Source organism: Apteryx mantelli, chromosome 4, assembly GCF_036417845.1.
Source record: "Apteryx mantelli isolate bAptMan1 chromosome 4, bAptMan1.hap1, whole genome shotgun sequence".
In the NCBI taxonomy this organism is placed as follows: Eukaryota; Metazoa; Chordata; class Aves; order Apterygiformes; family Apterygidae; genus Apteryx; species Apteryx mantelli.
The window spans coordinates 20,122,278-20,141,174 of NC_089981.1; the positions used below are offsets into that span (position 1 = coordinate 20,122,278).

At 60.7% G+C, this 18,897-nt stretch overlaps 2 protein-coding genes across 2 annotated transcripts; one reads left to right on the top strand and one right to left on the bottom strand.

Annotated features, from left to right (window-relative positions):
• The first annotated feature begins 6,143 nt into the window (after positions 1–6,143).
• On the top strand, positions 6,144–8,712 carry MPEG1 (macrophage expressed 1). Its single transcript, XM_013953478.2, has one exon. The coding sequence runs from the start codon at positions 6,186–6,188 to the stop codon at positions 8,307–8,309; it is 2,124 nt and encodes a 707-aa protein (XP_013808932.2). The 5' UTR covers positions 6,144–6,185; the 3' UTR covers positions 8,310–8,712.
• Positions 8,713–9,440: 728 nt separating this feature from the next.
• Positions 9,441–16,438, bottom strand: DTX4 (deltex E3 ubiquitin ligase 4). The gene is made up of 9 exons (XM_067295886.1): positions 15,892–16,438; positions 14,555–15,245; positions 13,457–13,518; positions 13,150–13,311; positions 12,988–13,049; positions 12,686–12,838; positions 11,940–12,101; positions 11,474–11,563; positions 9,441–10,768 (listed from the first exon to the last, which is right to left on the bottom strand). The coding sequence occupies exons 1-9, from the start codon at positions 16,100–16,102 to the stop codon at positions 10,535–10,537; spliced, it is 1,827 nt and encodes a 608-aa protein (XP_067151987.1). The 5' UTR covers positions 16,103–16,438; the 3' UTR covers positions 9,441–10,534.
• Between the last annotated feature and the right edge of the window lie 2,459 nt (positions 16,439–18,897).

Consider the following 18,897-nt stretch of genomic DNA (forward strand, 5'->3'; position numbering starts at 1 on the left):
TAGCGAAAGGCATCTCCTGGCTATTTCCCAGGCTTTAGTTTCGGTTTTATCGCTGCGCTATTTCTCATCACCCGTACTCCCTTACAGAAGCTTTTTTACAAGCCAAACACAAAAAAAAGGCAGAGCAGTGATGAAAGAGCCTGATGCAGAGCCAAGAGAGAAAAACCGGGCAGCAGCTTCATTTGGAAAATGAAATAAAAGAGCTTGGCTTAGGGGATTTCATCGTGTTGAGAAGACCATTTCCTGATTCAATGGAAGAAAAGCAGATTATAATCCGTGACAGCCCAGATGTCTCCACCACTGGCTGGTGGGCCCAACACATGCAAAACCAACCTTTTCTTCTGTCGTTTCAGACTTGCATTGGCCTCCGACAGCTCCAGCAGTGTTTCCTGGTCAGAGGGGAGGGCTGTGCCTGGGGCAGCAAGCGACCCACAAAATCAAGTCAGCGCTCTTTCTGGGTCACTCTCCTTTCCAAAATTCATGCTCAGCACTTCGCATGTCTTTTGTACCATGCCTGAGTCTTTTAGTCGAAATGAAGCAGCATATTCTTGAGAAATCATTATGGAGAAAAAGAGACAAGCCAGCCTTGATCTTGCAGTAAAAACAGCCTTTTATTATGCTTGGTGTCGGGGTATTTGTTTGTTGAACCATCACTTAGGTCTTCTGTGAACATCTGCTCACAGTCAAGGAGTGAAGATCTTGGCAAGCGATAGCTGCAAAACACAGAGACTGTGGGCCATGCAAAGCTTTGCAAATATGTGTATGTGCCGGAGAAATCCTTCCCTCTATCTAGATTGTGAGGCACTCCATATGCGGCATCCGTACCTCCCGGAGATCATTTGTGCCTTGTGAGCCAGCCAAGTCACAGGAAAACAAGGTCAGAGAAGAGACTAGAAACTGTTGGTTTACCCTGCTCAGGAATTTCTTTGCTTGATCTGTTCTTCTGATGTTTCCACAGGTCAAACTTCCTGCTACCAAATCACACTGTATTCATTTCACAGCAGAAAGCAAGCATTTTCCGTAAGGATTACATCCTACTTCTTCCTTAATACAAGGTGTCTCTCAGCACAGCGTACGCCCCACAGATTAATTTATAACCAGTACTGGGTATGATGAAATGTCAGTGCCTGAAGTTAGCTGAGAAGACACCCACACAAAGTTCTTGGAGGGCATGCTGCCCTTTCATTTGTGCTCTGGGAGAGGAGTCCTGAGAACTGCCAGCAGAGCTTGACAGAAAAATGGGGATTTCTGGGCATCTTCTGCAGAGACGGTTTGCAGAAACCATCAGCACCCAGAGGTCTCTGCTGGGAGGACTGCAATGTTCCTGGTGGTGGGCAAAAATCAGATTTACTGGGCTACTATGTTAAGATTGGTCAGGACGAAGCACGAAAGGAAACGTTCACCACTAGAAGAAATGGGGGGGGGGGGGGGAAGAATTGCAAGTATTGAAAACCACAGACACAAATGACCATGACCAAACCAGTGACACATGCATTGCTTGCACCAACCCCAGGAAGGCTGCACCCTGGCACAGCCGCAGTGCTGGGATCTTTTCAGCAGGACACCCTTGCTCTGATCACTGGAGGACCTGGTGGGGTCCTCAGGGGAGGTCCCTGGGCCCCCAAGGGAGGATATTGCTCCCCAGTCCTGCAGTGGGGCACCAGGCAATCTGTATCAGGCCTCTAATGCAGGGAGATCCCAGGAAAGAAACAAGAAGGTTCCCCGTTCCCTGCTGTGACCGTCCTCTGCACATCCTTGAGGAACAAAATGTAATAAATAAATAAATAAATAAAAACAGAAGTCTCCAGATCTTGTGGTGGGGTCCCAGATCAGCCCAAGCTTTGATGTGGCTCCATGTGGAGTTTTTCTTTCAACTGAGCATCCCCAAAAAAGCTTTTGAACCTCAACAGATTATAAACCGCAACAATTTATCCTTCCAAAAACAGACAACTCCCAGTGATTAGGTCAGAAATAGGGAAATAAGTGAAGGCGGTTGTTTAAACTCTCCCTCCACCACCGTCCTTGCAGGTGGGTCCTTGTATCCAGGCTTGATCTCAGCCCGACAACCCTGCAGCTTGCAAGTTGCAAGAAACTCTGCAGAAAACTCCTCCAGATGCCCAGAAAATGACACACACCCCCCTTTCTGTTGCCACCAAGCCCTGGGCTGTGCTAAGGAGTCCCAGTGCCCTCCTGAGCTCTCTCCCACCCAGTCATCAGCCAAATTTGACTGCTCAGGGTTAACTTTTACCAGCATCCAGGAAAGGGAAGGGAGGGGGAGAGGTATTAGAGGATTACTTTGGCCAAAATGCTGTTCAAGAAAAGGGATTGCTGCTTTAAATGCACACGGATGCCAAAATAATTTTGTGCTTAAGCCATCTCACTGTACCCTTCTCTAAGCCCTGGTGAAAGAACCATGAAATCCTCAGAATAATTAATCTTTGTAATCATTATTAATTAGCTATAGAATTAATTGCATCAGTAGTGACAGCAATTAATTATTGATGGTTATTAGCTTGTTAATTAGCATGATGTCATCTCAATAGCATTAAGTTCCAGAAACCCCCCTCCAAAATAACAAAAGCCCAGGTCCCACAGCTGAAAAGTCAAACCTAGGTCTTGGCCCTTGTCCTAAAGCAAGACTCCCATCAACACTTCAAATCCAAAATTGTCTTGCCTTTTAAGGGCAGGGGAGGCGTGCTGTCCCCCCCCCTCCCCCCGGCATGGTGACACAGTGCTGTTAAAGCTAAAAGAGCTTCTCTATAAAGGCGGAAATACAGAATATTTTGGCGATGTCCATCACAGGGGACAAGCCGGGAGCTGAGGACACCCCGGAGTAGGTAGTGCCCTCCCCAACAGACCTGCAGGGACGGACACAGAGGGCAGAGCCGGAGCCAGCGGTGGGATCCATCACCAGCCCCAGGCACAGCAAGCATTGAGCCAGGTCTGGGGTCTGTCCAGGAGAGAGGGACCGAGGTCCAGGCTGAGCTTAACTGGGGCTCCTGGGCATGGTGGGGGTCCAGGCGGGACTGCTCAGGGCAATTAAACCCCGCTAGTGTCCCCCAGGCCCGGACAACTTCAAAAGAAGCCAGTTTACACTGTGTAAAGTCTTTCCTTTCAATAAAGCAAGTGTGATCACAGAAATTGGAGCTGTTTCAGCCACTCAGGGGCTGGGTGACTATAACGCAGGGAAATGAAATCTGAAATGATCCTTCCAAGTGGTCTTCCCTGTGTCAGAGCTACCTCCCTGTGCTTGAACGCCCAGAGAGCAAAAGCACCTGTCCCATGCTTTGAATATCCCACCAAAAATAATGCGCCACCTTTCCTAGAAAAACACCGTTTATGAACAATGCAAAGGCAAGTGAAATTCCCTGAGCCAAATGATCCGATATCGGTTACACAGCGCTCAGCAAACCTGATGTTGTGGGTGGCACCTGTAGAAACAGTCTTCCCTTGCAGAAAAGCCTGGTGCATCAGCATCGCTTTCCCTCTCCGCACGCTGCCCCAAAATAGCCGATTATTTTAAAAGGTCTGCAAAGAGCGCCCGTGACTTCCTGAGACGATCGAAAGGCAGCGATGATGTTGGCACGCAGGAGCCGGCTTTGCTGGCCCACAGTTGCAATTCACGTGATCCACAGCGAGCGTTGGCGGTGGTCTGGGTTACTCGCGCGTCTTGGTGTTCACCCGACGGGGTGTTTTCCCACAGGCGTCAGACCCCCGCAGTGGCGTGGGGACATTAGAGGGCTCATTAGATGGTGACACCTGCAATTAGACTCCCGGCGAGATGTTTTCACAAGGGGATAACTAACACTCCCCTAATTGCCTCCCTCCCTCTGGTGCTAGAAGGGGACTGCTAAAAAAATATTTGGTTTGACTGGACAAACTGCGATGTTCAAGTATTGCCTTGCAGAAGTAGCATAAGGTGGGAAAAGAAAATCAGTGGTCTGATATCTCTGCGCTTTGTATCATGGCAGGAGTCCCTAAGCTTCACCTAAAAACAAAACCTCAATGAGGACGAAAGGGTTGTTTCCTGTTGACTGAATTCTGGTGCAAAAGTATCCCTTTCCCTTTCAGGATTTTGTTTACCCAAGAAAAAACTTTAACAAATAAATATACATCTACATACATAGCAAGATTTTCATATACAGCTCTGTAAATATGACATAGGCATAGTTTTTTATCGAGCCTAAACAATTCGGTCCCCGGACCAAGCCAGCGCACAGAGCCATCTCGTGGCTGCAGACAAGTCACCTACCAGCACAGCCCAGCTGCAATGTGCCCCAGCTGCCTTGGATGCCGGCTTGCAGAATCAGCCTTGCATTTTTGTTGGAAATAACCTGTTTCCAGTGTCTGCCTCTCGTTGCCCTCCGTCCCGGTCCCTGACGTGCATCTCACTCATTTCTGATTTGCAGTGATCCCCGCGAGTATTTAGCCTCCAACTCATATCGCTCTGCGGTTGCGATCCGTGGTTTTTCTGCTCGTTGAGTAACAATCTCTAACTGCAAGCAGATTTATTTATCAGCAGCCCTCAGGCATTCTCCTAAAAAAAAAAAGAAAAAAAACACTTTGCATATCCAGAACACTTCAACATGCTTCGTTCCCAGCGTAATTTATTCCCGGCGTCCCGGGTGCCAGGAACGAGCGGGAGGAGGAGGAGACACTGCTGCAGGAATCCCAGCCCACCGGTGTTATGACGCCACAAGAGCCAGGAACACCGCAGCCTTGCTCTTGCTTTTCCCAGTGCCCCATTCCTCTCAGAGGGCCAGGATGTGGCCCTGGCCATCCCCGGCTCATCGCTTGTTCTCTTTTCCCATGAAAAAGGATGCAAAAAAAAAAAAAAGAAAAATGCTTCAGGAAGGAAAACTTCTGCAAAACGTGCTGCCCAAAACTGGAGGGCGATGCTAAGGGTCTGGCTCAGAAGGAACAAGCGGAGCAGGGAGAGAACACCTTTCGGCTCTTCAGCAGTCCCCGCGAGTCCTGCCCAGGCCCATGCAGTGTCCCTGTCCCCCCCCCCCCCCCCCCAACAGCTTCACCCCCCAGCAGCACTATCCTGGCGAAAACGCACCCGCACATCTGCAGCTCCCCGTCACCACCGCAGCTCTCACTTCAGCCTCCTCCTCCTCCTCCTTTCCCGGATCAGTGTGGGCAAGGGGAAGCAGTCAGCTGAAATAGGGGAAATGAACCCGGCCTTATGGAAAGATTCACTTTTGTTCCGGCAATTTTCACAGCAGAAGCTGCTTGAACAGTCTATTACACCAAAAAAAGAAAAAAAATCCCAGCGCCTGCTCGCTGCCGTTGAGATCGGTGCCCGACCGCGCTCGGGCCGCTCCCAGGCACAGTCAGCTCAGCACTTTTTGGGACCAGCGTCCCAGGGGCTGGAGCCAACTCACGATCCCAGTCAGAAGTGGCTTTTCCTGGTCGGTGGCACTGCCAAACCCTGGGGAAGGACAGGTCTGGGGCAGAGGAGAGCCCTAATAGCAATGGGGGGGGGGACACATTTTTTGCCGTGCCCTGGCCAGGCCAGCCCCCCAAAACCCACCAGCACCTGCACCAGGGTCTCTGGCAGCCTCTCCCCCAAGAGGGAAGGGAGAAACGCGTCCACCTCCTCTCCTGCACTGTCCCCCCCCCTCGAAATGACACTAGCAGGGTTGGGTCCCCGCTTCCTCCTTTCCCTCCTCACATGGCCAACAGCTCTCCTGGCCTCCACGAGGAAGGAGGCAGCAGCGAAGCCCATGTGACCGAGGCTGGAGCTCACCCGGTCCCAAGCACGGGACTTCATGGGGCTGGGACCAGGGCCCTGGCACGTCACGAAGGAGCCAGGGTCACCTGTGGGGAGATGCAGCAGCGGAAATCCAGGGGAGTCCCACAAGCGTTGGCCAAGGGGGATTCATACAGCGGCACCACCTGGGCGCCATGAGGGAGAAGTCCCCACGTGAGGTACCTCCCTGCCTGTCTCCGGGAGGGCAGCTTTCACAGGGAGAAGGAGCGTTCACGAGGGGGAGGCCCTCCCTGTCTCAGCTCTGCCCGGTGACTTCCCGCATTCATCAGCTTTCACTTCTCCTTTTCATTTTGCTAATTCAACCCGCCAAAGGAGGAACCAGCCAGCAGCTGCACCCACAGTCAGCTCACTTCCCAGGCTGCCGTCTTGCCGCTCAGACGTCTGACGGGGTCCTGGAGCAAGTTCAGCCATGAGCTGGGCCCTCTGGGGGCTCCTCCTCGCCTGGATGCTGGTGACTCAAGTAAGAGGGACACAGCAGGCCCAGAAGCCATCATCCCCTGCAGGGTTTCAGGAGTGCAAGAAGGCCATGAAGCTCCCAAGCCTGGAAGTCCTGCCCGGGGGGGGCTGGGATAATCTCAGGAACTTGGACATGGGCAGAGTCATGAACCTGGGCTACTCACTGTGCAAGACCACAGAAGACGGGTCCTACATCATCCCGGACGAGATCTTCACCATCCCTCGCAAGCAGAGCAACCTGGACATTAACTCAGAGATCATCGAGTCCTGGAAGGATTACCAAAGCATCACCTCTGCCTCCATCAATGTGGAGCTGTCCCTCTTCTCCTCCATCAATGGCAAGTTCTCACATGACTTCCATCGGACCAAGACCCACCAAGTCAAGGACCAGGCAGTCACCACCCGAGTCCAGGTCAGGAACCTGGTCTACACTGTCAAAATCGACCCGGGAGCAGCCCTGGACAAGAGCTTTAAGAAGCAGCTGCTGACGATTGCCAGCCACCTGGAGAACAACCAGACGCGGATGGCCGATTTCCTGGCAGAGGTGCTGGTGCTCAACTACGGCACCCACGCCATCACCTCCGTGGATGCCGGAGCTACCTTGGTCCAGGAGGATCAGATCAAGGCAGCCTTCCTGAAAGACAGCTGGGCCATGCGGAGTGCGGTCACTGCCTCGGCCGGCGCGGCCTTCCACAGCATCATCAGTGTAAGAAACGAAGGGTCTGCGGATGTCACCTCCGCCTTCACCAGGCAGTACCTGGAGAACCGCACCAACTCCAGGGTGGAGAGCATCGGCGGGACCGCCTTTTACCCGGGCATCACCCTCAAGACGTGGCAGGAGGGCACCAGCAACCAGCTGGTGGCCATCGACCGCTCGGGGCTGCCCCTCTACTTCTTCATCAGCCCCAGCGCCCTGCCGGAGCTGCCCACCCCAACGGTGAGGCGGCTGGCCAGGCGCGTGGAGATGGCCATCCGCCGCTACTACGCCTTCAACACCTACCCGGGCTGCACGGACGCCGCCTCGCCCAACTTCAACTTCCACGCCAACGCCGACGACGGCTCGTGCGAGGGTGCCGGCGCCAACTTCACCTTGGGCGGAGCCTTCCAGGAGTGCGTGGGGCTGAGCGGCCCTGACGCGGGGGCGCTGTGCCGGGGGCTGGAGCAGAAGAACCCGCTCACGGGGGCTTTCTCCTGCCCCGACGCCTACACCCCGGTGCGGCTGGCCGTGCAGGAGCGCGAGGAAGGCTACAGCCACCTCGAGTGCCACGACAAGTGCGTGCTGGGCATCTTCTGCCACCGCGTGTGCCGCGACGTCTTCTGGCTCTCGCGGGTGCAGTTCAGCGCCTACTGGTGCGCCGCCAGCGGCCCGGCGCCCCCGGCCTCTGGCTACCTCTTCGGGGGGCTCTTCAGCGCCCGCGGCGCCAACCCCATCACGGGCGCCCAGTCGTGCCCGTCGGGCTACTCAGCGCTGAAGCTCTTCGACGACCTGAGGGTGTGCGTGAGCGGGGATTACGAGGCGGGCGGCCGCTACGCGGTGCCCTTCGGGGGCTTCTTCAGCTGCCAGGCGGGGAACCCCTTGGCCGGGGGGCGGCGGGAGGCTGCCGGGGACCCCCACGCCAAGGGCTGCCCCGCCGGCTTCAGCCAGCACCTGGCGCTCATCAGCGACAGCTGCCAGGTGGCCTACTGCGCGGAGGCCGGCGCCATCACGGGGGGCGCGCTGCCGCCCGCCCGCCCGCCGCCCTTCACCCGGCCTCCCGCCGCCCTGCCCGCCACCGACACCGTCCTGGTGAGCAGCGGCGCTGCCTCCTGGGTGAAGGAGGCCGGCAGCCCCGCGTGGCGCCCGGCTCGGCCCGCCGAGGCGCGGCAGGCCGCGGAGGCCGTGCGGGGCGGCGGGCTGACGGGGGGCGAGGTGGCTGGCGTGACGGCCGCCGCCGCCGTAGGGCTGGCCGGCGCGCTGGCCGTAGCAGCCTACGGGCGCCGGAGGTACAAGGCGAGGGGGTACCGGGCGATGGGGGACGGGGAGGGCCTAGGCGGCGACGCCGCGAGCGTGGGGTACCAGCAGGAGGCGGCGGCTTGAGCGTCCCCCCCCTGCCACCGCCACCGCGTGCCCCAACCCCGCATCGCTGGCACTTGAAGCCGGGGGGGCTCCGCCGACGGCCTCGTTGCACACGGAAGCGGAGGACGAGGGCGCGCTCGGCCCTGCGGAGACCCCCCCCACGTGGCACCAGCGGCGCTCAGCCCCCCCCGGCCGAGCAGGCGGGCAGCAAACCCCCCACGCTTTCACGTATATCTATTCGCATAGATATACACGCACATGCAAAGAGGCACGGAGCGATTTTATTTTGCGGCCGGCAATTAATTGCATAGGCGACACGGCATTAAAAAAAAAAGAAAAAAGAAAAAAAAGGAAAAAAAAAAAGTTATTAAAGTAAGACTATGCCGTAGCGGAGGCATTGATCCAGCACCTGGGGCTAGGGATCCCCCCCCCCCCCGCCCCTTGCTCTCCCCCCGCTCCCTGGGCTCGCAAGGGTTTTTGCATAGCTCCAGCCCTGCTTTTCCGCCGGCGGCCGCCCGGCTCGGGGGCGAGGAGAAACTACGCTCCCGCGCCGCCGCTGCAAAGCTGCCCAAAAAGGGGGTTTCCCTGGGGGAAAAAGAGATTTTATGTTGTTGTTGTTTCCCCCCCCCTCGAGGTAGAACGAATCACCCCCCCCCGCCAGCCCGGCCACACAGACGGACAGAAGACAAGGGACAGGACGGGCGGCACAGAGACAGCGAGCGTCCCCCGCCAGCCGTTTATTGTCCCCTCTGGCGGGGCGGCACCACGCACACACGGGGGGGGCGAGTGGTTTGGGGGGGGGGAGGAAAAACAGCGACGACAACACAACGGTTTACAGCAGGACGTGCCCTTCCCGAATGCCCCCCTCGCCGGCCCGACCCCCCCCCGGGCCCGGAGGGAAATTCAACCCGGAAAGGAAAACGTGGAGGGGACGAAACCAAAGGGCTACGAGGACTCCAAAGGGAGCGATTTGGGGCTGGGGGGGGGGGGGGATGTCGGGGAGCAGCAGGCTCTGCCCCCCCATCTTGCCCCCCCCGTTGCTCATGGGACGGGGAGGTCCCGGGGTCGGGCTTCAGCCCCGCTTCCTTCGAGCGCCTTCCCCACCGCCCCCTCCGGCAGGACACAACCTCTCCGTACATCTATACGACACCCCCCCCCCCCCCAAAACGTGAGGTATATAAAACGCACGGCGGGGACGCCCCCCTACGAACGGTTCAGAGAACCCGCTGCCGGAGGGCTGGGAGACGGGGCCGGGGGAACGGGACCTCCCCGCCACCACCATGGCCGCCGCCACCGCCCCATCTTCCGCCCGCCCCGGCGCCCCGCCGGTCCCTACCCAAAACGGGGACGCGGTGACCCCGCAGGGCGCAGCTCAAGACACGGCCAAACGGAGAGCGGGGTGGGGGCACACACGGACCAGGGCTGGCCGAGACGGATGGATGGACAGACGGACGGGGCGCCCCCCCCCCCTCCCACGGACACAGGAGACCAGCGGGGACGCACCGGACAGGACAAATGAACGAACGAACAAATGACTGCAGGACGAGTCCGGGCTGGAGTGAGGGGGACGCGTCCCCAGCTGCTCCCTGGGACCCACGGTCCCCCCCAAAGATTTGGGGAGGGGGGCTGGGGCCAGGCTGGGCATGTCCTGATAGATGAGGAGGGACAGGACAGGGCTGGCCCAGTCCCGGCGCCTCTGCAGCTCCTGGCGTGACGGCAGCAGGGACGTGACGACACATGACAGGCGACCGGCCCAGACGAGACGCCGAGGCCGGTTCAAATCCTCGTGGCTCCCGGGGTGGCCGATGCAGTGGCCCGGACGACGGCCCGGCTCCGCGGGGCAGGACGGCTCCCTCGCCGCCGCCGCGGAGGCCGTTTCCAGACTTCGGCCTTTCACTTCCCCTCCCGGAGCTCGCGGCCACCAGCACGACCGACCTAACCTCCAGGGAAGGGAAGGGGTTGTCCGAAACGACTTTCTCCCACGTCCCCACCAGCAGGCCCCGGCCTGGGGATGCTCTCACTGACCGAGCACCAGGGACGGAGGGTCTCCAGCTCCTCTGTGCAAAGCCCCAGCCAGGTTTCTCCACCAACTTTATCCTCAGAGCAGGATACGGTGGGACGGAAGAGGCAGCGGCGGTGGCGGAGAGCCAGGGCACGGGGAGGCGGCAGCATGTACCAAGGGCCGAAGGGCGGCAGAAGGTCGGCCACCCGCAGGGCGCCTCTTCCCTCGCCTCCCCGCCACAGTCTCAGTCCTTCTCCTGGGCTAAGCTCTCCTCGGTGATGCCCTGGGCCGCGAGCTCAGCCAGCACGTTGTCCAGGTAGTTGCCGTCGGGGTAGCCGTGGCCGGTGAGGTTGGAGCCGAACTCCGTCTTGTGGTGGATCTCGTTCCAGATCACGGTGTCCGACTCGCCCGTGGTGCTGGAGGTCCCGATGGCAAAGATCAAGCGCCGGTCCCAGGCTACCAACAGCAACTTCAGTACCTGGACGGACGGGAGACGGGGCAGGCCGCGAGGTCAACGCGTGCTGAAAGCACGGGGGAGGCCAGACCCAGGGAGCACCTCGTTTAATTAGGGCACGCGTGATCGCCCATGCCTACCTAGGCGATGCGTGTGACCCGCCGCCCCCTTCTCCCCAAAGCCAAACTGTCCCAGGGAAGCTTTTGCACCCCGGTATCTCCAGAGCAACGCTCCTTTTTTAGGAGCCGATTTGTGCAAAGGCAGGTTTTATTTTCGTCTTGAACCCCACACATCAGCCCAGGCTGCGTATGAACCACCTGCAGCTCCAACTCCAACATCCCAGGGCGGGCGGAGGAGGCAGGGGAAGGACAAGGAGGAAGCACTGGGCAGGGGATGGAGACAGGGCAGGAAGAAAAGAAGCGGGACGGTCTCTTGGCTACTGGCATGGGGTCCTACAGAGGATGGTTCACCCAAACCAAAAAGATGGGAGCAGGCTGCAGAGCTCCCCCCGGCACACGATAACATCTCAGGCCTCCCGCATGTCCCGTGGGACATACCGGATGGGTGAGAGGCAAAAACCTCCATCCGTGCTCGCCTGCGCAAGTCCAATTCGCTTTTCCCCTCTCTCCAAATTAGCTGCTCTCTCTACTGAGCTCCCGTCCTCTCCCCTTCATCACACCCTCCAACGTGCCTCAGTCAGCCCGAGCCACCCACGGGAGCCCCTCTCACCTTCCTGCCCTTCTCGCTGTCCGGCAGGTAACAGTGGCGTGGGAAGCCACGGGCGGTGAAGCTTTTCCCGGGATTCGGATGCTCCGGTCCCTGGAGCATGCAAAGCGGGAGAGAAATTAAAAGCTTTGCAGTTCAGAAAACGCTTTGGGTGCAAGATAAGGTGCCCCTTCACCCTGGGGCAGCTACGCTCCAGGACGGTGGCCCTAAATGCCACCGTCCTCGCTGCCACCCAGCAGATGGGTCCAACGCCGCCACGCAGATTCACCCCAGTCCTCCCACAGCATCCCTGTGGACACGCAGCTCCCAAAACACCGTTGAACCCAGATCCCCAAGCTCAGGCTCGAGTTGTATCGCCCCTGGACAGAGCCCCCCGGGGCGACGCAGCAAGGACGAGGGCCGCCAGCCCCCCCCGCGGGGGAGCGCTCGCCACCCATCCACCCGCTCGGGGCACGGGGCCAGGGCGCACCTGCACCCCCGGCGGGATGTTGTAGATGATGCGGATGGTTTTGCAGTCAGAGTGGCCGGGCAGCGCGTGAGGGATAATGTGATACTCCATCTTCCCGGGGGGCTGAGTCCCGGTCTTCACCCCGTAGATGGTTTTGCAAGTCGGACACTGCAGGCTCCCGTCCTGAGAACGGGGAAAAAAAAAAAGAGGGAAACGCGAGATCAGTATTCCCCAGCATCACCTCCAGCGCTGAGCCAGACTGCCAGCTCGGGGCACTTTGTCCCTAAACGGTGTCGAACGCCATTCCCATCATAAAAACACATTCATTTCAAAACCGTGCAGGAAGCAGGGGGGAGGGCTGGGAGGATTTGCTGCTGTGAAGCGGCTTTAACCAAACAAGCCGAGGTCTGAATTTCTCTTCGTCATCCGTTTGATGGTCCTTACTTTCCTTGCCTCTGTTTTTGGGGGTTTTGGGGTTTTATTTTTTTTGCAAATAGACAAAATCATTTTTTTCCGCAAATAAGAAAAATCCCCAAACGCCGCAAAAGCCGTTTCCCTGGGCGCGCCAAACAAAGCGCCCGTTCACAGCGGGTCCAAAAAGCCCTCGGCAGCCGGAAAAGCGCTTGCCCAACCCGGGGCGCCGCGTACCTGCGCTCAAACGGCGCCGATCAAAGTTCGCCGCCGCTAACCTCAGGAGGGGCGGAAGCGAAGTCAAGGCCGTAAAGCTCTCTAAGCGCGCGCGCGGGCTCCGCGGCCCTGCCGCCCACCTTGTTGCCGTTGTTGTACATCGCGACCAGGCAGTGGAGGTGGAAGACGTGCCCGCACTTGGCCAGCTTCCCCACCAGGTCGGGCTTGACGGCCGGCTGGGGTCCCTTGTAGCCCGAGGGCGCGGAGAGGCGCTCCATGCAGATGGTGCAGTCCTGCAGGAGGAGAAGGGTCGGGGCGAGGGAAAAAAAATAACAACAAAAAATAAAATTTAAAAAACAAACCAAACTCTCTGGCGCCCAGGCTCAGAGCAAGCGCAGGCAGCCGGGGACGGCGGCAGGGGGGCGATGCCCGCTGCTCTCACCTCGTCCGGCGGATGCCGCACCTTCTGCAGGTATTTTTTCAGGACCTCCTCCGGGGTTTTACCTGGAGGAGAGGAGCGAGGCAGGGTCAGCGCGCGGCGGTGAAGGGGGGGCTCCGCGGGCCGGCGCAGGGGAGGGGGGCGAGGCGGGGAGCCGGCGCTCACCCTTCTTGGCCTGCTTCTTGGTGGTCTTGCGGCAGGTGTGGCCGATGCCGGGGATGGCCTGGATGTCGCTTTTGCTGACGGGCGGCGGGTGCAGCACCAGCTTGGGGGGCCGCGTGAGGCACACGGGCAGCCCGGCGGCGCTCATCAGGATCCCCGTGATGCCTGCGGGGAGGGCAGACGGCGCCGGCGGAGCGCAGCTCAGCTCCCGCGGCCAAAGCCCCCGGCGCCCAAATCAGCGCCCCGCAGCGGAGGAACCCCACCACCACCACCACCACCCCCCCAGCACCCACCGCCGGCCCGTCCTCACCTGCCAGCGCCGGGTTGACGGGGCTGGAGCCAGTGAGGTTCTTCACGGGCACGGTGGGGACCCTGGGGGAGAGCAACGGGCGGCGTAAGGGCTCTTCCCGGAGGAAACCCCAAGCAAGGAAAAAAAACCACCGTGCAATCGAGGGCAGCCACGGGGCAAGACGCGGAGGCGGAAAAGCCGGCGAGGGGGCATCCCCGGACCCCCCCACACACACACACCCCAGCCAGGCCGCTGCTGCTCCCGGCCCGGGGTTATGCCAGGGGCCGGCGAGGCGTGGAGGGGGCCCGGCCGCGGCCGGGGGCGGAGGGCAGCCCGGGCCGGGCGGCTGCACAATAGTTGCCTGAGCGACAGACCGGGAAACGGAGAATTCCCTAATCTAGCGACGTGCCCCCCCACCACCTCCCCAAAGCCTTTTCTTCGGCTCTTTAGAAACCCCGCCTGCGTCTCCAAACTATTCACGGCCTCTTTTTGTCGCCGCTTGCTTTTTTCTTTTTTTTTTTTTTCTCCTCCTTTTCCTTGCCACAGCCACGTCGCTGTGGCTGTTTCCTCCCCCCGCTCCGGGGCTCTCGTCCATGGGAAAGTTTCCCGGAGGGATCAGGAGCGCGGAGGGAAAGGGGGGAGGATGGAGAAGGAGAGGAAAGGGGCTAGGCTGCGACAGAAGGCTGACGGCTTCCCCAGACAAAGGGGAGAAATGGGCTGATTAAATGTCTCCCCCCTCCCTCCCCCCCCAAAAAAGTGTCTTCTGGGGGGGGTGGGGGGCTGGAGCAATCCCTTCTCCTCGGGCCTGAATAGCTTTTCTTTAGGCCTTTCGATATGAGCCACCCATCTTCTGCCACCAAGAGAAAGAGCAGCCCTGGCCTCCTCATTGAGATTCCAGAGGAGGCCGTGTGCCTCGCCTCCGCTCCATCCCCATTTCGGATCCCTGGGTGCCTCTGGGAAGAGCAAGAGGGACCTGCAGCACCCCGGTAGCCCACAGGAGGTCAGGGACCTGTGTCCTGGTCCCCCTACACCACAACTGGAGAAGGGATACCAGCAGCAAACTCCCACTTCTTGCCTTCTCCCCCAGCTACCCTCTCGCTCGCGCACAGCCGGACTCACCCAGAGGCAATGAGCACCCGGGACTGGGCGATGGCCAAGCGCTGCAGGTGGCTGCGGTTGAGGGTGCTGAGGCCCGGGCGAGGCGCCTTGCCGTCGCCCGCCCCAGCGGGGCCGCCCGCCGAGCCGGCGGCACTCAGCGCCGGGGCGCTGGCCGCCTGCCGCCGGCCCCCTTGGGAAGCCAGCGCCTGGAGCGCGCTGGGTGCCCCGGCCGCACCGTGGGGCGCCGCAGCCCCCGGGGCCGGCGCAGCGGGGGCACGGCGCTGCTGCGGGGCCGTGGGGCCGCCTGCTGCCGCTTTGACACTGCGGACCAGGAGGCACTGGGGACACGTGCAGGCAGGCGCCGGCGGCGAGGCGGTGGCACCGGCGCCGGGGCTGGCCGGCCACGACTGGGATTTGGGCAAGGCGCCGGAGACGAGCGGGTAGATCATGTCAAGGCGGCGGCGGACGCGGCGCTTGCGCCGGGTCTGCCGGTTGATCTGGCCCATGGTGGCGAAGTCGATGACGTAGCAGAAGCCGATGGCGCTCAGGTCCACCCAGGGGTGCTGCTTCTCGTAGGCCCGCTGGATGGTGATGCCCACGTCCATGTCGTAGGGCGTCCAGGAGCCGCTGTCGTTCTCCCACTCCCACACGACGCCCTTGCCCGGCGCCGACGACGGGTCGTAGTAGCTGCGCCGCACCGGGCGGATGGTGCCTGCCGGAGCCAGGGAAAGGCGACACGCTGTTGGGTCGAGCCGCCCGGCCGAGTAATTTATTCCGGCGGGGAAGGGGCCCGCGACGGCATGCGGCATCTGGCGGGCCCGGCGCCGTGGGAAAGCCGCCGTCGCCGCCGGCCTCCCATTCAGCGGGCGAAGAAAAGGGACAATAGCTATTCAGGGCGCGCGGGGCCGCGACCCCCTCCCGCAGCGGGGCCGCTCTCGGCCACCCGAAATACCCGCGTCGCCAGCGAGACGCGGAGCGAGCGCCCGGCCGAAAGGGCCAAACCGGGCCCGGGGAGGGGGGGGGACCGAGCGGGGTGCGGAAAGGCCGGGGCAGCGCGGAGCGATGCAGGACAGGGCAGGGCAGCGAGGGTCGGCGCGTTGCAAGTGGGTGCGTGATGCAAAGCCAAGGCAGCGCGGAGCAACGCGCCACAATTCCCCACCGCGCGGTGCAACGCGATGCGATGCGATGCGATGCGACGCGACGCGGCGTCCGGCGAGCCGCTGCGACCGGGGGCCGGGGGAGGCAGCGCAGCGCGCTACAAAGCGGCAGGAGCCGGCAGCGCGCGCAAGGCGAGGGCAAGCAGGGGAGCGGCGGCAGCACGGGCAGCAGGCAGGGCGGCGGGGGGGGGCTCGACTCACCCGTGTCCTGGCGGAACTGGTGCATGGACTGCAGGTCGATGATGTAGGGCGCCAGGCGGCTGTCGGCCTGGCCCAGCACCACGCTGCCGCCGGCGCGCGGCCCCGCGCGGGCCACCGCCTCGATGTGGTGGCTCACGGCCGGGCCGTAGGGCCGCCAGCGGCCGTGCTCGTTGAGCCATTCCCACACCACGGCGGCCGAGGCCAGCAGCATGGCCGCCCCCGCCTCAGGCGCCGGCCCCCCGCCGCCCGCCCGCCGGCGGCATGCTCCGCGCGCTGCGGCGCCTTTGCTTTTTTTTCCTTTTTTTCCTTTTTTTCCCTTTTTTTCCCCCTTTTTTTCTTTTTTGGTGCTGCCCGGCTCGGCGAGGCGGTGCTCGCAGCGCAGGCGGCGCAATGCAAAGCCTCACGCAGGGCGAACGGGCCTTTCCAGCGCCGGGAGGCGGCTCCCCATTGCACGGCCGGCTCGCTGCCCTCCCGACTATTGCACGCACACAAACACGCGCGCGCGCGCCGGCACGCGCGCACCGGCGCGCGCGCGCGCAGCGCACCGGCGCGGCCCGCCCCCCCCGCGCGCGCGCTCGCCCAGGGGCGCGGCCCGCCCCGCCCCCTTGACGTCACCCCGCCGCTGTGGCGGGGTGGGGAAGGGGGAGGGGGCGCGGACCACCTCGCCGTGCCGCGGGCCCTCGGCCGGGCTGAACCATTGCGGCGGCGGCGGCGGGGAGGGGGGGGGAGGCCCGGCCGGGCTGAACCATCGCGGCGGTGTTGAGGGGGGGGCGGCTCCGTGTGGTGACCGTTGGGCGCCTCTCCCGCCGAGGCTGGCGGCAGTGGGGACGCCCCGGGGCCGGCTGGGGGAGAAGCTTCCCCACGCGGGGAAAAAGTCTGTGGGCTTTCGCCGCCAAAGAGGGAAGCGAGGTGCCGTGGGCGCAGACAAGGCCAAGGTCGGAAGTGGCCTCGGTCGGTCCCCACCACCATCAGTCGCCTCCTGCCATCCCGCCGCCGCCCTCCAGTCGCGGAGCCCCGGGCGGCAGTGGCGCCGTCTTTAATTTCCAGACAGGCCCTTGGCGACAGGAGAGCGCCGCCGAAGTTTAATGTGAGGCGTGACATCGATTTAATTCAGGTTGAGAGGCGCCTACCTCGCCACGAGCCACATCAATTTAATTTCCCACTTGCAGTAATGCAGGTTCAAAGAGTCTCCCGGTAGCAAGTGATCTGGTCCGTCCGGCGCCCGCGTTTTTCCAAATTACTTTACTAGCAATTCCTGTCCGGGCTTCAGCTGAAAAACACAATTTAAGGAAAAGCAGACTCGGAAGTCGCCACCTCTGTCTTGGACTTTGGAGCATATTGGTGGTGCAGGTTTGATACTTGAAGCCTCTTGCTCAATCGTCAGAAAACACCACCCAGCGGGAAGAAGTAATGCATCAAGACCAGCAGAAAACACGCGACGCGCACCAGCATTCGCTGTTAAAGCCGTCGCTAAACTATGTCCAAAAAAAACGATGTGTAAGGGCATTGTGGGTAAATACAATCGAATATCCCAGCTTCTTTTCCTCCATGTTAAGTTCCCTTCTCTGTTTATATTTCGAGTGCAATTCCAACACGTTAATACTGCTTGAGCAGCCTCAGCTTGCAGCGCCGCTGTCAAAAGTTTTCCTCCTTGCTAATTTGCTTGGTGCTTCGATTCAGGGGGAGCTCACAAATTGGAGGAAAGAGCCCATTTCTTCTAGCTTCTTCGAGAAGAAGCTAGAATTCTTCTAGATTTTCTCCAGAATAAGCCCCATAGAATAAATGTAACAAGACACTGTCTCAGGTGAGGGGCAGCAGCACTACGAGGTTACAAGACTTCTGACCACTGGCGACCACAATTTGATTTTTTCCAATCCTTCAAATAAAACCTGTCATCTCCTTCAGGTGAGAGGGTCACCGCCACATCCCAGCTCCAGCTGCTCTTACTGTTGCAAGCTAAGGATTCACAGCTTTATGTACTGAAACTGGTTCATGTTAGCTCACAAGAGCTAAAAAACCTGCCGCTGATCCCAAATGAGGTCCTCCCACCACATCCTGTCCATGGGCTGCTCTTCTTGCCCAGGCAAAAGCCACTGTTGGATCTGGCTCACTTTGAGGCTGTCCAAGACTTCTCCTCACGTTATTTTCTGCACCAGAAAAAGTGATCAGGAAAAGTTTAAATAATAGTTTCTAGCTGTTCAGGTTACAAGGGGAGAAAAAGTCCTTCCTTTCCTCCTGCGGGTGGCGGGGGGGGGAGGAAGATGCCTTCAAAGGCGTGAAGCAGACAAGCGGGACTGGTTTGGCTAAGATGCGATTCAGCTAAGTCTGAAAAAAATAAAGGCCGGCAATTGTCATTCACGAGCGCCAGGAAGCCGAAACGCTGCCGAAAATCCAGTCTGACCTGCAACGCGGAGGTCAGGCAGCAATCGGCACGGAGGAAGGTACGCCCTGGGCATCGCCAGCTGCCGGCGCTCCCCGGGGCGGCCGCGGCCCCACGCGCCTCGGCGGGGCCAGCCTGGCGCCGCTGCCCGCCCACCGGCACAAAGCCCGCTTTGTGCGGGGCCGGCCGCGTCCCTGGCCTTGCTCCGCGCCGCCAGGCATCCGCCCCGGCCAATCCCCCCCCGCCGGCTCAGGCTCGCGGCTCTCCGAAAGCCGGCCACCCACAGCCCCGCGCCTGGCGGCTCCCGACCTTTGCCGGGCAGAGAGAGGAACGTGGGCGCCTTGGGGCAGACGCCCCGCGGGGTCGGGGTGGGGGGGGCAACGCTGCCAGCCCTTCTCCCGATGCTTTTTTCTTTTTCAAGCTGGATTTCTAATGGACTCGAAAGTAATTCAAGGGGACAAAGCGCTTCGCCCGCACTGCCACACAGAGGGAGCACATTCCCCCCCACTCTTGCAGGCTGCGCGGGGGCACGACCCGTGCCGTTTTACCCCCTCGGCTGCCTCTCCCTCTACCCCCACCACCTCCTTCGTCCCCAGCTCCATCGTCTTCTCCAGCGCATCCCGGAC